This window comes from Microchirus variegatus (genome assembly GCF_963457635.1).
Source record: "Microchirus variegatus genome assembly, chromosome: 12".
Lineage (NCBI taxonomy): Eukaryota > Metazoa > Chordata > Actinopteri > Pleuronectiformes > Soleidae > Microchirus > Microchirus variegatus.
In genome coordinates this window covers 21979167-21992587 of record NC_139813.1, presented here as the reverse complement: position 1 = coordinate 21992587, position 13421 = coordinate 21979167, and the positions used below count along the sequence as shown (strand labels likewise).

At 43.7% G+C, this 13421-nt stretch overlaps 1 protein-coding gene across 1 annotated transcript in view; it reads right to left on the bottom strand.

Moving 5' to 3' along the window:
• The window catches only part of LOC310935004 (disks large-associated protein 2-like), a gene marked incomplete at both ends in the record, with an annotated part of 78779 nt that extends 71268 nt beyond the window's left edge, over positions 1–7511 (bottom strand). Inside the window, 2 exons of the mRNA XM_083898829.1 lie at positions 5868–5922; positions 7494–7511. Of these exons, the coding sequence (XP_083754955.1) occupies positions 5868–5922; positions 7494–7511 (73 nt within the window). The remainder of the gene's footprint in view (positions 1–5867; positions 5923–7493) is intronic.
• Positions 7512–13421: the final 5910 nt, after the last annotated feature.

Below are 13421 nucleotides of genomic sequence, written 5' to 3'. Positions count from 1 at the left end.
TGTGTGGAGCGTGTCAAGAGATGGAGTGTGTGTCGCAAGGGCAAATGTTTGTTTGTGTGTGTGTGGAGCCACATGTGTCAGGACACATGGATTAATGCTGCCACTGACACAGAGTATGTGTCTTTTACCTCTGCCGCACATCGCGGTGCAGGGTTTGAATGAGAATGCAAGGCAAACATGAATGAGCGTGAATGTACACCAGAGCAGTTTTTAGTAGCTAAATGGCAGCGGTGGTGATTGCCACTTTGCCATTTGTATATTTTTTTAGGGAAAACACACACACTCACAGCGCGGCTGACCAGAAGCAGCAACAACACTCTATCAAAGGTATAAACTCACACATACACAAATTCAGAAAAACCCTGCAGCGCTGTCAAAAGGCAGAATGCAGGATTTGGATATCACTGCAGCACCAGCTCAATTCCAGCTCTTAATATGGTGTGTGTGTGTGTGTGTGTGTGTGTGTGTGTGTGTGTGTGTGTGTGTGTGTGTGTGTGTGTGTGTGTGTGTGTGTGTGTGTGTGTGTGTGTGTGTGTGTGTGTGTGTGTGTGTGTGTGTGTGTGTGTGTGTGTGTGTGTGTGTGTGTGTGTGTGTGTGTGTGTTTCATTGGGCCACTTACAGGTTAAAGCTCTGTGGCAGCTCAGACCGAGCGATTGAAGGATGTCAGAGGAAAGGTACCGTTCAGCTGTTGGCCGGAAGGTTTTCCCAAATCAGAGGGTGATGGAGTAAACCCCCCCCCCCCCCATCCCCCACCCCCTCGTCATACGTTCACTGACATTATCCTTATCGCTCTCGTTGTTTTCTCCCCCCTCTTCATCTTGAAACCCTTTTATCCATAAGGCACACAGAATGAAGATGTGCATTGCAAATAACAGGAAAAATTATGTCCCCCCCTCTCTTTCTCTCTCTCAATATCTGAGCTGCATTCACAGATAAAGGTGATTACATTTATGGTGACTATTAAAGAACTGACAGTTATTTTTCATGTGTCCATGACAAGATTGATGGAAAGCTGTTTGGCGACATTGTCAAGATGAAAATCCCCTCGTTGCCCATCGAGATGCCTGGCTGAGGAGAAATCCCTCCCACCCTGCTGGATTCTGTTACACACAAATACATATGAATGCACTCACACACACACACACACACCTGCACGGATTGCTGTGAATGAGGAGCAGAAGACGTGCTTTTCCTCCAAAAACTGAAGATCAAACATGTTCTGATAAACGGCTGGCTTTTTTTTGATTCCAAACCAAAACCAATGACCTAATCTCATGTAACAACTTCTCATCTACCTGTTCAATCCAAAGCTGTCACAGTTCCACAAAAACAGTTGAGCAGAAAACATCATGAGGAAAAAAAACATCACAAAATACAAAAAAAACCAACCCCTGTAAAGATTCTTACCTTGCAGCGAGTCTATGTTCCGGAGACATTGGAGCACATATGCGGCGCGTCTTCACACGGTGACAGACATACAGAGGTGTTTCACATCTGAGAATGCAGCGGGGAACGCAGGATTTCTCCTCTTTTCCTTTCTTGATTTTCTTTGCAAAGCCCTCCGTGGAATGGAGCATTGACAGAGGAGGAAGAGGAGGAGGAGGAGAAGGAAGAGGAGGTGGTGGTGGAGGAGGAGGAGGAAGAGGAGGAGGAGAGGGAAGGCTGAGGAGGGAGCAGTCTGCCGGGCTGGGCTGCTGTGGATCACCTGGAGCTGTGCTGGGCTCCGCATTTACTCCTCCACTGCAGCAGTGCGAGGCAGCGGCGCGAGCTGCATGTTGCTCCCACAGATCTTCGCAAAACAAGGACACGGAGTCTCCATCTGCTGGATTCAGGATTCTGCAGCTCTGTGGCTCAACACGCCTCTATCCTCATCAGCATGCACACTCATGCTGTTCCTCTTCCCTTCTGCGTCTCTATCTGTATTCCTCTGTCTTTATGCCTTTGACTCAAACTCCTCTTCCCTCTCTGGAGGTTTTTTTTCTTTCTTTTTTTTTTAGAACAAGTCACAAACGTGTTGCCATGTCATTTGTTTACCTGCACTGTGCCCCCCCCCCCTCCCCGCATTGACTTGTGCATGTGGTCATACGTCTGGCGATCTTGGTAATAAAGCGTCAAGCTCAATAAACCTTCAGCCAACCTCACGCTGTCCCTGCGATGACATCACTCCTCCCGCTGAATGGGAGGGAGTCATTTCCCCGGTCTTATTGAGACCGTGGTGACATCACCAAGATCAGACACCTTCTCTCAGACCGTGCAGGAGAGAAAGTTAAGGATAGCTAAAGCAAAGAGTTCCTCTTCAGACACATGCACTGCAGCAGATCCAAGCAAATCACAAACACGAGACAACTCAATACGCACTTCCTGTTGCTCCGTCCAAATCACGACGCGACCTTTCATCCCCGAAAACTTGAACTACGAAATTCCAGCGGCGAGCAGGAGCCTTGACCGCCCTCACATTCTCCTCACGTTCCTCCCTCTTTCACCAGCCCTCCGCTGTCCTACAGCACAGCCGAGCCTCTGAAGGCTGAAAGACAATCTGAGAGTGTAATAAATACAGATTGGGAAAGGATCATATTGATTTGAGGCCTTAACGTACGCCTTAGTCCTATTCTGAAGAGGTATGGGTCCCACACAAGAGAAATTCAAGTGCTCCTTGTCCTGATGAAAAAGATATGAGCAGAGGCTGCTGGTGCAGACAGAGAAGAAGGATTGTGGACGCAAACCAAAAGCCTGAACACATTTCATCTAAAATCTAATGTAACGTTGTCTGGTAAATAAGTTATTTCTCTTATTCCCTTTCCTTTATCCTATTGTTCAACCTTCCGTCCCACATCATCGGTTAAACAGTCATGATGGATCGCTAACGCTTTAAATTCTTTGAGTCGAGGGAGTCATTAAGTGTGCTGACAAAGCTGCACTCAAAGACCAGCAGAGCCCTGAGCTTGTTTTCTTAAGACTCTTTATTAGTATTTCTAGCTAATGTCCACAATGGTTGGGTTTTTTTCTGAAGACAGAAGAACCTCAGGTTGTACAGTTTTGACAAATATAACAAATGTTGTTGTGAAAATGATTTGCAATTTGCTATGACTCATCGATTTTGCATCTTGTCATTTTCACTTAAAAAAAAAAGATGAATAGATTTCACATTTTTGGACATTTTCTCATCTGAAGAGTGAGATTTTTGGGCTAAAATGTCGTCTTAATGCTGTTTTATCACATATTTGATCTCTATAAAGTAATTGCAGCGTCTTTTAAGTTGGATATTATGTGACACACTGCCATTTCCATTCTTTTTCGATTCATTGTGCAGCCCTCGTGCACTCGGTCAACCAATTTGAAATTGTAATGGGTTCAAAAGGACATTTTATATTAGGCAGCATAGTTCAATCCATAACAAGCCTTCAGCTTTCATTCTCCTCACTGCCTAGAGAGCAGCACTTACCAAAGGAAATAGCTCCACCTTGTGGTGCAGCAGCTAGTTGGAAATATCAAATTGATATAAACATGTGTAGCCAAAACCTCACTGTAGAATAAACATCATAGAAAATGTTCAAAAGTATTTTTTAAAAAGTCTTTAAAGCTCTCGTACAAAAACCGCTCACAGCATCATTTAGCGCCCGTCTCTTCTCGTATCCACTCAAAGTGTTTGTTCTTCACGGTCATTAACTTTGTGTTTCAACCTTGGGAAAACGATGAGTAAGGTGTGATTAAGATCGAGCGGGTGGCTGATAAAGAAAGAGAAAGACGTGTATTCTAATTCTTTATGGGTTACGCACATCAAACAGTAGAGTAAAGACGTCGTTCACTTTGTGCTGACAAAGCTACGGCGAGAGCCTACACATGATTAACTCACATTATAATCTCTGTAAACGGCGCTGTCAGCGCGTTTATGAGACCTTATCTGAGTGGCATTAACACAAATATGGTCACTGTTGTCAAACTTTGACACCATAAGTGTCACGAGAATCATCAGAAGACGACGTGCTTTTGTAACGTACGTTGAAATGAAAAAACTTTTACTCTTTCAGGCTTTCACCTCAGGCCTTGGCCTCTAAAAGCATCACATTGATGGTGATAGTTTTTGAGGTTTGTCCTGGTGTGAGGTGGCATTTGATCTGAGAAGTCTAAGAGAAAAGCAGCAGCAGCAGCTTCCCTGCAGTGCTTTCTCTCTCTCTCTCTCTCTCGGTTGGTTGATTCTCTGTGGCCCAACAGGAGGAGAAGAAGAAGGAGGAGTCATGTAGAGTTCAACTAATTAACAAACATGTCCTGACACCTCAAACCACCTGCTTCTGAGGTCCGTGAAGCACCATGCACCAATTCTCAGCATCTTCAACTATACAACATTCATCTGTTGGCTCTATTTTTAATCTCTCTATCTGTGAGAAACAACAAATTAACAGATTCAATGACCTCCTTTTTACATCTGTCCATACCTCAGTGCGCCTTTTGCGTTGCTATTTACACAAACGCTTCCTCTAGAGGGCAGTGTTGAGCACCAAGCTGCAGGCGTCGACAAACATGGCAACCACTTGAAATTGTTTGTTTGTTGTGCTTGATCCAAAATAGACAGAAACACATGCTGATTTCCGATGTGGGAGATTGATGACAAGCAGCATTTTCAATATTTTCATATGTCCGCCACGACTTTTGGCAACTCCTTTCGCGAGGTAGCCTCTCAAATTAAACATGTGGCGTCCAACATTGCGCAGGGATAAGCCAAAAAGCTCTGGCAAACCGTTTTAAATGCCTGTACTGACTCTTCTTCCTTGTTTTCCAGACTGATTGGACTGTTGACTCTATACTGCCCCTATGTTTTCCAGTGGTATTGCTCTGTTTCGTCCATCATCATCGTAAGCTCTCCTGCTAAGTGCACAAGGACGGATGAAACGTCTGCAGAGTACGGAAGGAAGCCTCAGTCCGTCTTCCAACGTTTGTGTAGACTCTCTCTACGCTAATGGAGATAAAATCCCTCAGCTGTGCAGCGTAAGTGTCTCTCAGCTCTAATTTTTGACTTTAACTTTCTGCAAATTCACTGTTTTGGCGGAGCCTCGTCGTCTCATTGTCCCCACTGTGCACTTTCAGTGCAGCGTTAAACGTCTCTGCTGCTGAATATAGAAGAAGTTAACGAAGGTGGAGGAAATGAAAAAAATAAAAAAGGAGGGAGATATTGGAGGGAAATAATTAGGTGGCCAGAGACTTTGCTTCAAATGGATGGTGATGCACTTTTTTCCCCCTCATATAAGCTTTATACGGTGACAGCATGTCAGTGTCAGCTAAATGACTGGTTTAAGCTGATACAGTTGACATTATTCTGTATTTCTGTAATTGCTTACTCAAACAATATTCTGTAAATTACTATGAAAGACACAAATCTGACACGTTAATTTGTTTTTTTAACTTGATAATACGAATAATCTGGTCAAAAAGAGATGCTGATGTTCTAACTCAGTTAAAAGAAACTGCTGATCTGCCGAGCTTTTCATGAACAACAATCTCTAGGGGTCTTAAGGAGAAAGGTTTGAAAAAGAGAAAATGTCCAGTGAGCAGTAATCACAACCAGGATATGCAGAAGAGAAGACCATCTCTGAATGTGTCTCAGAGTTAGTTTTGGGCTCTTTGAGGTGTGATGTGAACCTAATAAAGTGGCCCTTTAGTGTACATATATAGAATACTAGTCTTATTATTCATAGTAGAGAAGATGATTCAAGTGACTTACATCACACCAAACTGGACCCTGGTTGTTGAAAAGAAGTAAAGCTGTCTTTACACTGTCACTCAGCTGTAGTACTTCAGATAACTGCCTACTATAATGGTAAGTGATGACTCACTGGCTGAACCCCCTCCCCTCCCCTCCTTCCACCTCTTACCTGAGTCCTTCTCAAAGAAAAGGCAGCAGTGAGTCTGCAGTAGCCATGGTAACACCTGTGACAGATGAAAAGACAGATGACAGATTATAGTACAATACAGCTGAATCACTCCACACACACACACACGCACACAGAGGACAGCACTCCAGGGACATGTGTTGATATTTACAGACTCACAACATTTTATGAAAGAAGACGCAGGTCTCCATTCACAATGACACACACACATTCCTGCGTAGTGTTCTTAGTAAGGACACATAGACAGAATATATTCCCTTACCTTTACTATTACGACTAAATACATAACCCTTACCCTAAACTAATCTAAACCTAGTTCTTCAACACTGAAACCAAGTTTGAACCTACGAAAAGCCCCTGTCAAAATGTCCTCATTTCCTATGGTTTAAATGATTTTATGCATCTGTAGAAAATGATCTAAAACAACAAGATCTAGACAGAAAGGTTTGGTTCCTGCTTCATTTTTTTTGTATTTGAGAAACTTTGGGGAAAAAAACATGTTGAGGCTCATTTTCCCTTAGACTTCCATTTACACTGAGTTCTTTTACTGCAGCCAGCACAGTCGGCCCCTGGTGGCCAACTTTTACTTCCGTCCTACTTCCTAGGCCTGACCTTACAAAGCAGAGGACTACTGATGTTTTTTGGTTTTTTTCCACAGTCTATATATATATACATACATACATACAAAATACAGACACATTTTACATTTAATCAATTCATTTTAATTAATGATGAAAGGATGCAACCCCCTCATTTTTTAAGAAATCCCCATCAGTCATATCATTTGCATAGCAGCTGTAGTGAGGACACTAATAGACATATTACATTCCCTATCTCCTTAACCATCACAACTAAATCCTTTACCCTAACCTAAACCTGAAAGTCTTAACCCTCTAAAAGCACTTTTAAGGGGTAACAGAACACAAAGGATCAGCCAAAATGTCCTCACTCCCTGTTGTTTGGTCCTCGTAATGATTCCATACATGTACAAGAACACACACACACTGTTTCTTCTAGAACACTGCACTTACTTCCATTCGTTTATCCAGCCTAAACAAAGCATTATCCCTCTCCTTAACCCTAACCAGTCAATGCCTAACCCTAACCCCTTAACCTAAGCACACTTTAAATATTTAGCCCTAAATATGACCAGGTTCTCAGTAATGAGATTCTGCCTCATTAGGAGCAGGTTTTGGTCTCTGTGAGGACCTGACAGGGTCAGTGTTTCATGTATAGCTCATTTAGTGAGAACCCTCATAGACAGATTCTTCTACCTTAACCTAAACCTATTTCTAACCCTAAAACCAGGTCATAACCCATGGTCAGATAAGTTTTGGTCCTCACAAATATGCACAAACAGGTGAAGTACGCACACACACAGCCTCATTGATAGATGACTGCAGGTGAAGCAGCATCAGTCACTGAGTGACTGAGCAGAACTTGAGTCAGGTGAGACACAGTCACCTGTGCGCGTTCACCCCGCCTCATCCATCACTTCTCGTGCACGTGCACTGGAGATCAGAGGGATCAATAACAACAATGACAGGCAGCGGCGCATGCATGCAGGTTTCGCCTCGTGCACAAACACACGTCACGCTCTTTTCTCACCTTCTTCAGCGCTGACATCTTCCTCCCCGCAGAAGGTCACTCACTGCACGCGCGGTAGATGAAGTGAAAGGCGATCACGTCCCGTGGCATCCGTGGAAACATCTGCAGCAGGAGCAGAGGAGCAGGAGAAGCTTCCCATGATGAAGGAGACATGTGTGTATGTGTGTGTGTGTGTGTGTGTGTGTGTGTGTGTCCTGGTGCCGCAGCAGCAGAGGTTCACTTCATTATTTAGAGATGATGATGATGCTGATGTTGTTGTGGTCAGTGACGCAATAACTGCGCTCATAAAGGCAGCGTGTATCAGACGCCATTTTCAAGTGTGTGTGTGTGTGTGTGTGTGTGTGTGTGTGTGTGCCCACAGGCAGAAACAGCGTCACATGTAACTTTTACACACAAAGTTTAACAAAATGTCACATTTAAAAAAAAGTGAAATCACTCATTTTTTTATAAAGAAAATAACACGATCCAGTAATTTATTCATTATTCTTTGTATAACTGTGGAATATTTTTGTTATAGTTCAAATTTAATATTATCTATCTATCTATCTATCTATCTATCTATCTATCTATCTATCTATCTATCTATCTATCTATCTATCTATCTATCTATCTATCTATCTATCTATCTATCTATCTATCTATCTGTATAAGTGGTATAAAGCAAATGTGAGGCGTTCGTTTGCTGTTTTATAAGAGGAACATAACTTTTATTATTGACTTTGGCCGCCAGGGGGCGTCACATATCTTTCACTGTGCTCTGTCCGTGGTCCTGAATAGATTCATTATAGAATCAATTTAGAATAAAGGAGGGGAGAAATAGACTATGTATGAAGGTACACATGTTTTTTTGTTGTTGTAAATGCAACAGTATGTATTATATTGTATGACTATTAATGTTTTGGGTTAGTTAAAATAACTTTATAATGTCATTATTCATTATCTAATGTTAAGTTTTGCAGGGCGAGCTTTGGAAAAAGGAAGACTTATCCCTATATCCCTTTTTTGTTTTATATAAATGCTGAAACGCACGCACAGAAAAACCGGATGACGTCACGTCCGTTTACCTGTCCGCCTCACACACCTGCTCTTAACGACACATAGTTATCCGCCTGCAGGTGTCGCTGCAGCTTCAGTCGCGCTGTTTTCCCTTCACCACCAAACTAAACCAAGCACTGTTTGCACTTTTGAAAAGATAGAAAACATTCGCACATTTATCTCCTGACGATGTCAACATTGAGTCCTCGTGCAGCTGCTGCGCAGTTACTTTGTTTCTGTTTGACGCAGTGGATTTAAAGGAGAAGCGCAGTTACTGGACATTTATTTTGGGGGAATCGCACTGGAGTTGTTAGCTGCAGATGGTGGATGTGCGGTCACTATGGGATGTCGTGGTGAAATGACTGTCAGTGACTTGAATCGTGTCTTTGGTTGATTTTTGGGTGACGGGACGCAGAGAGGAGGAGGAAGAGGAGGAGGAGGAAGAGGGAGCCGGAGAAGAAACAGCCGAGGAGCAGAGAGTGGAGGACGGTGCAGCTGAGCGACACTGAAGGTAAGATGAGTGGAAGTGGAAGGTGACGGTGTGTGTGTGTGTGTGTGTGTGTGTGTGCAGCTACATGCAACATATCTTTGCTTTATTAAGTGAAATCACATGGTCTTGATTCGGATTTAAAGCGTAACTCTGAACTCCATTCGCTAAACTGGCATTTTAAAGCTACATGGCTAATTAAAAGCACTGCACACAGCGTGTGGCAAATTTTAAAAACATCCAACACATGAATCGAAAAGTCCTCTTCAATTCGGCATAACATGCACGGAGCTGCGCGTTGATTTGCGCAGTGGATGCTGTCGAGATTCTGCGCCTGTTAGCTCCAATCCGTAAATACTTGGCTAAAATAGTCTGCAGTGGCTGCAAGACTGATGTGTGTGTGTGTGTTTGTGTGAAAGACATAAATCTCAGGGAATCACGCCAATGCCGAATGTAACAGGACATGCAAACAATGGCTCAGTCAAATTATCCAGGTGGTTGAAAGCATGGGTCTTTTTAATTAATACATGGCAATCTTAAATCAGTGGATAACTTAATGGGGTTTGGTTGATTGAGAGTTGTCAGGTGACACCAGTAACTGTTTGTTATTAGGCTTCCACAGTTTTATCATGGGATCAAATCCTAAGATTTCCTGACATGCTCCCCCTTTTACCTTTTTTCTTTCTTTCTTGTCACTCCTTTTGTTCTGTTGGTCACAAGTTTAGCAGCCACTCATGAAAGATTCATATTTGTCCCCCTCTCTCTTTCCGTCCAGACACAGCCTGACAAACTCGGAGGACACACGAAGGGCACTGGCACTGCTCCTCCTGGACCATGGGTAACCACACTGGCAAAGACAGCCATGGCCCCAAAGGTATGACAGCAAACACATGTGCATGTGTTGCAGTGATGGGTACAGGTGACTGTGCTGCTGCATGTGTCCAATGTTCTCAGTCTGTCGTGAATTGATTGTTTTGGTTTTTTAGAGCATCTATTTTTAGACGCCGTCGGAAGGTGTTTTTGTTTCAGTGTCTCAGTACGTGTGCTGATTTGTGATGCAGACGAGTCTCATGGTCCTTAACCTTGATGAATGCATCAGCTGGAATTATTGTCCTTGTTTGTCTGCAGTAAGAACATAGATGCTAAAACTTGGCTTCAGAACTAACAACAATAGTTGCGTCCCACCCTATAGCATAATTGTACATGGTACAGGCATTGCGATGACAGAAACTTTTCTTTTCATGCAGGAAGTGATGACTCAGAAGTCTATCTTGAGGGGATTCAGTGAAAGTTGTAGTCAGCACTGTTACTGTACATCCTATAATCTCGCTCACTCTGTCGGTGTCATTCACTTACAGCTGCCATTTAGCATATAATCAGGTGAGATTGTTCATGTTTTGCTGTTTCAAGCTGCAGACATTCTCACTTAAAGGGCTGTTTAAGATGCTGCTCCTGGCCTTCATGTCTTGGGCGTTCCGTGTGTAGGAAAGGATGAGAATAGATCCACCGCTTTAGAAGAACCAGGGAAAACTGATGAAGCTGCAGAATCCTGGAGTACAAAACAAGGACAAGGCAGCAGAGAAGGAAAGAGATCTGAGTCAAAGAAGGTGGGAAAGAGTCCCGTAGAAATACAGAGAACATACTATCATCATTATTTTTATAAGGTTCATGTGCTGTGCTTTTAATACCTTTGTATGCTTGTAGCAAGATGTTATCCAAGTTTCTTTTTTTTTCATATCTTTTCAAACCACTCTGGTTAGTCTCCTTTAACCTCTGGCATCAACACGGCATCTTTTCTTAGAGAACTGCCCTCACTGCCCTCACACATGCCTTCCTGATGTAACCCTCCCATTTATCCAGACTTGGGATCAGCACTTGGATGTGCTGGAGTCAATTTAGAGTATCCAATTAACCCAATCAATGTGGAGCAATGGGAATTGCGTACCTTGCGCGTAGATGCCTCAGGCCTTGACCTGTCAGGATTTGAAGTTTCCACGAGGCCATGGGCTATCTAAGTGCCACTCATTTCTCTTTTTCGGACTACTCTCTGAGAACAGTGGAGATGTTTGTGCATGAAAATCTCAGCCGTCTCTGAAACACTTTAGACGAGCCAGTGTGGCACCGGCAACCATGCAATGTTCAAAGTCACAGAAATCATCTTTCATCCAAAGCCTGATACTCGGTTTGAACAGTGGATTGTGTGAAAACATGGACAGAGTGTTCTATTTGAAAAACGAACCCCTATTTTAAAGCCTTAAGATTTGCATTTTCAATGGATGCCATTTCAGTTTTTACAAATGTCAACCAGGCTCCTATTGGGCAATACCAGCTGTCAATCACGCTGCTGTCCCCTCCTGCCATGTTTCATCATCTACCTTTTTCTATACAAAGAGCGGAAATTAGTGTTTAAGAAGTAGCCTCATTTTCACATAGACTTCCATTCAAACTAAGTTCTCTTTCCAGCAGAGTCGCCCCCTGGTGGCTAACTGCTACTTCTGTCCTATTTCCTGAGCTTCACTTTTCAAGCTGCAAGACTACGTCAATTTTAATATGTAGTCTATAGTTCTATGTCTACATATATTAAATTGCTGCCATGTGATTGGCTGATTAATTATTTGTGTTAGTATGTTGTTAAACACCTAATAAAGTGGCCAGTGAGTGTATATATTAATCTAAATGACAGGTCACAGTTAAGATGATAATACTGCAGCAATGTTAATGTACATTGCAGTCACAGATGATGGTTGTAATGGACTGAATGTGGCAGTGACAGCAGCTGTTAGACACTAGATTAGAGTGAGTGAGACTGCAGCTTTCCAGGATCCTGCTTCATGAGGGAAAACTGTGTGTGTGTCTTTGTTTGTGTTACCTCTTCAGGACATTTTTTTTTTGCACAAACACTGACCTTGTCAGGACCACTAGTCCTCATGGAGACCAAAACCTGGTCCTAATGAGGCAGAACCTCATATCTGAGGAACTGGTTAAGTAAGGTTATGGTCAGGCGTTAACCGGTTATGGTGAAGGTTAAGGTTAGGGACAATGGTTTGTTCAGGCTGTGTGAGTCAGTGTAGGGTCCTGAGAAGAATTGTGTGTGTGTGTGTGTGTGTGTGTGTGTGTGTGTGTGTGTGTGTGTGTGTGTGTGTGTGTGTGTGTGTGTGTGTGTGTGTGTGTGTGTGTGTGTGTGTGTGTGTGTGTGTGTGTGTGTGTGTGTGTGTGTGTGTGTGTGTGTGTGTGTGTGTGTGTGTGTGTGTGTGTGTGTGTGTGTGTGTGTGTGTGTGTGTGTGTGTGTGTGTGTGTGTGTGTGTGTGTGTGTGTGTGTGTGTGTGTGTGTGTGTGTGTGTGTGTGTGTGTGTGTGTGTGTGTGTGTGTGTGTGTGTGTGTGTGTGTGTGTGTGTGTGTGTGTGTGTGTGTGTGTGTGTGTGTGTGTGTGTGTGTGTGTGTGTGTGTGTGTGTGTGTGTGTGTGTGTGTGTGTGTGTGTGTGTGTGTGTGTGTCTGCCAAGACACTGGCAGGAGAGGCTTTTTGCTGCATCAGTCTGCCCTGGACATTAAATAAAGGAAGAGGACACAGAGTTTTTCTCCTGCATCACAGAACTGGCTTCACTTCCAGCACATTTCACGGGACACCAGTGTTTTTTTCTTCTTTCAGTCTTTTATCTTTTGCTCCTCCTCAGGTTCTCCTTTAGATTTCTTCCAGACGCCTCCCACCACTCCCTCAGAGGGACAGCTGACCAGCATGGCCTTATCCCCGACAGCCTCCTCTGATAAAGCACAGACGCCATCGCCGGCCGCCAGCACCACCCCCCCTTCCACCGCGTCTCCAGTCGCAGAGTGGACACAGAAAGTGCCTGCTTCCTCAGAGTGGGCCGTGATCAGCGTGGGCAGCGTCGCCTCCTCTTCCTCGGACACCAGAGTGAGCGAGAGTGCAGCGGAGAGGCGAGGGAAGACGGCGGACACTCCGGCGTCTCAGCCTCCGTCCAGAGGATCACCTTTAGAGCACAGCTGGCAGGAGAGAGACAGCGGAGTGGAGCCGCAGGCTGCAGCCGAGCGAGCTGAGGAGGAGATGACTCTGGTGTTGCTCAGTCTGATGGAGCATCAGAGAGCCTCACTGGGCCTTACTCCCAAAACTGATGTTATTACAGGAGCAGTAGGTAAGCTGTCTTATCATCTTTGTTGTCTTTTTACTGCTTTTATGGGAACATTTAGCTGTTACAGTGACTGGTGCTAGTTATTAGCAGGGCTGGTTATTGCTACGGAGTTCCTGAATAGATTAGGTTCTTATTCACAAGGTCCAAATTTAGTTTCCATACCACTTTTGTTTGGTTATGAAAGTGATGTGGATCTCCCTAACCTGGTTAATCATTAAAAATACGACTGTTTTATTTAGGAGTTGTCTTAAGGCAAAAGA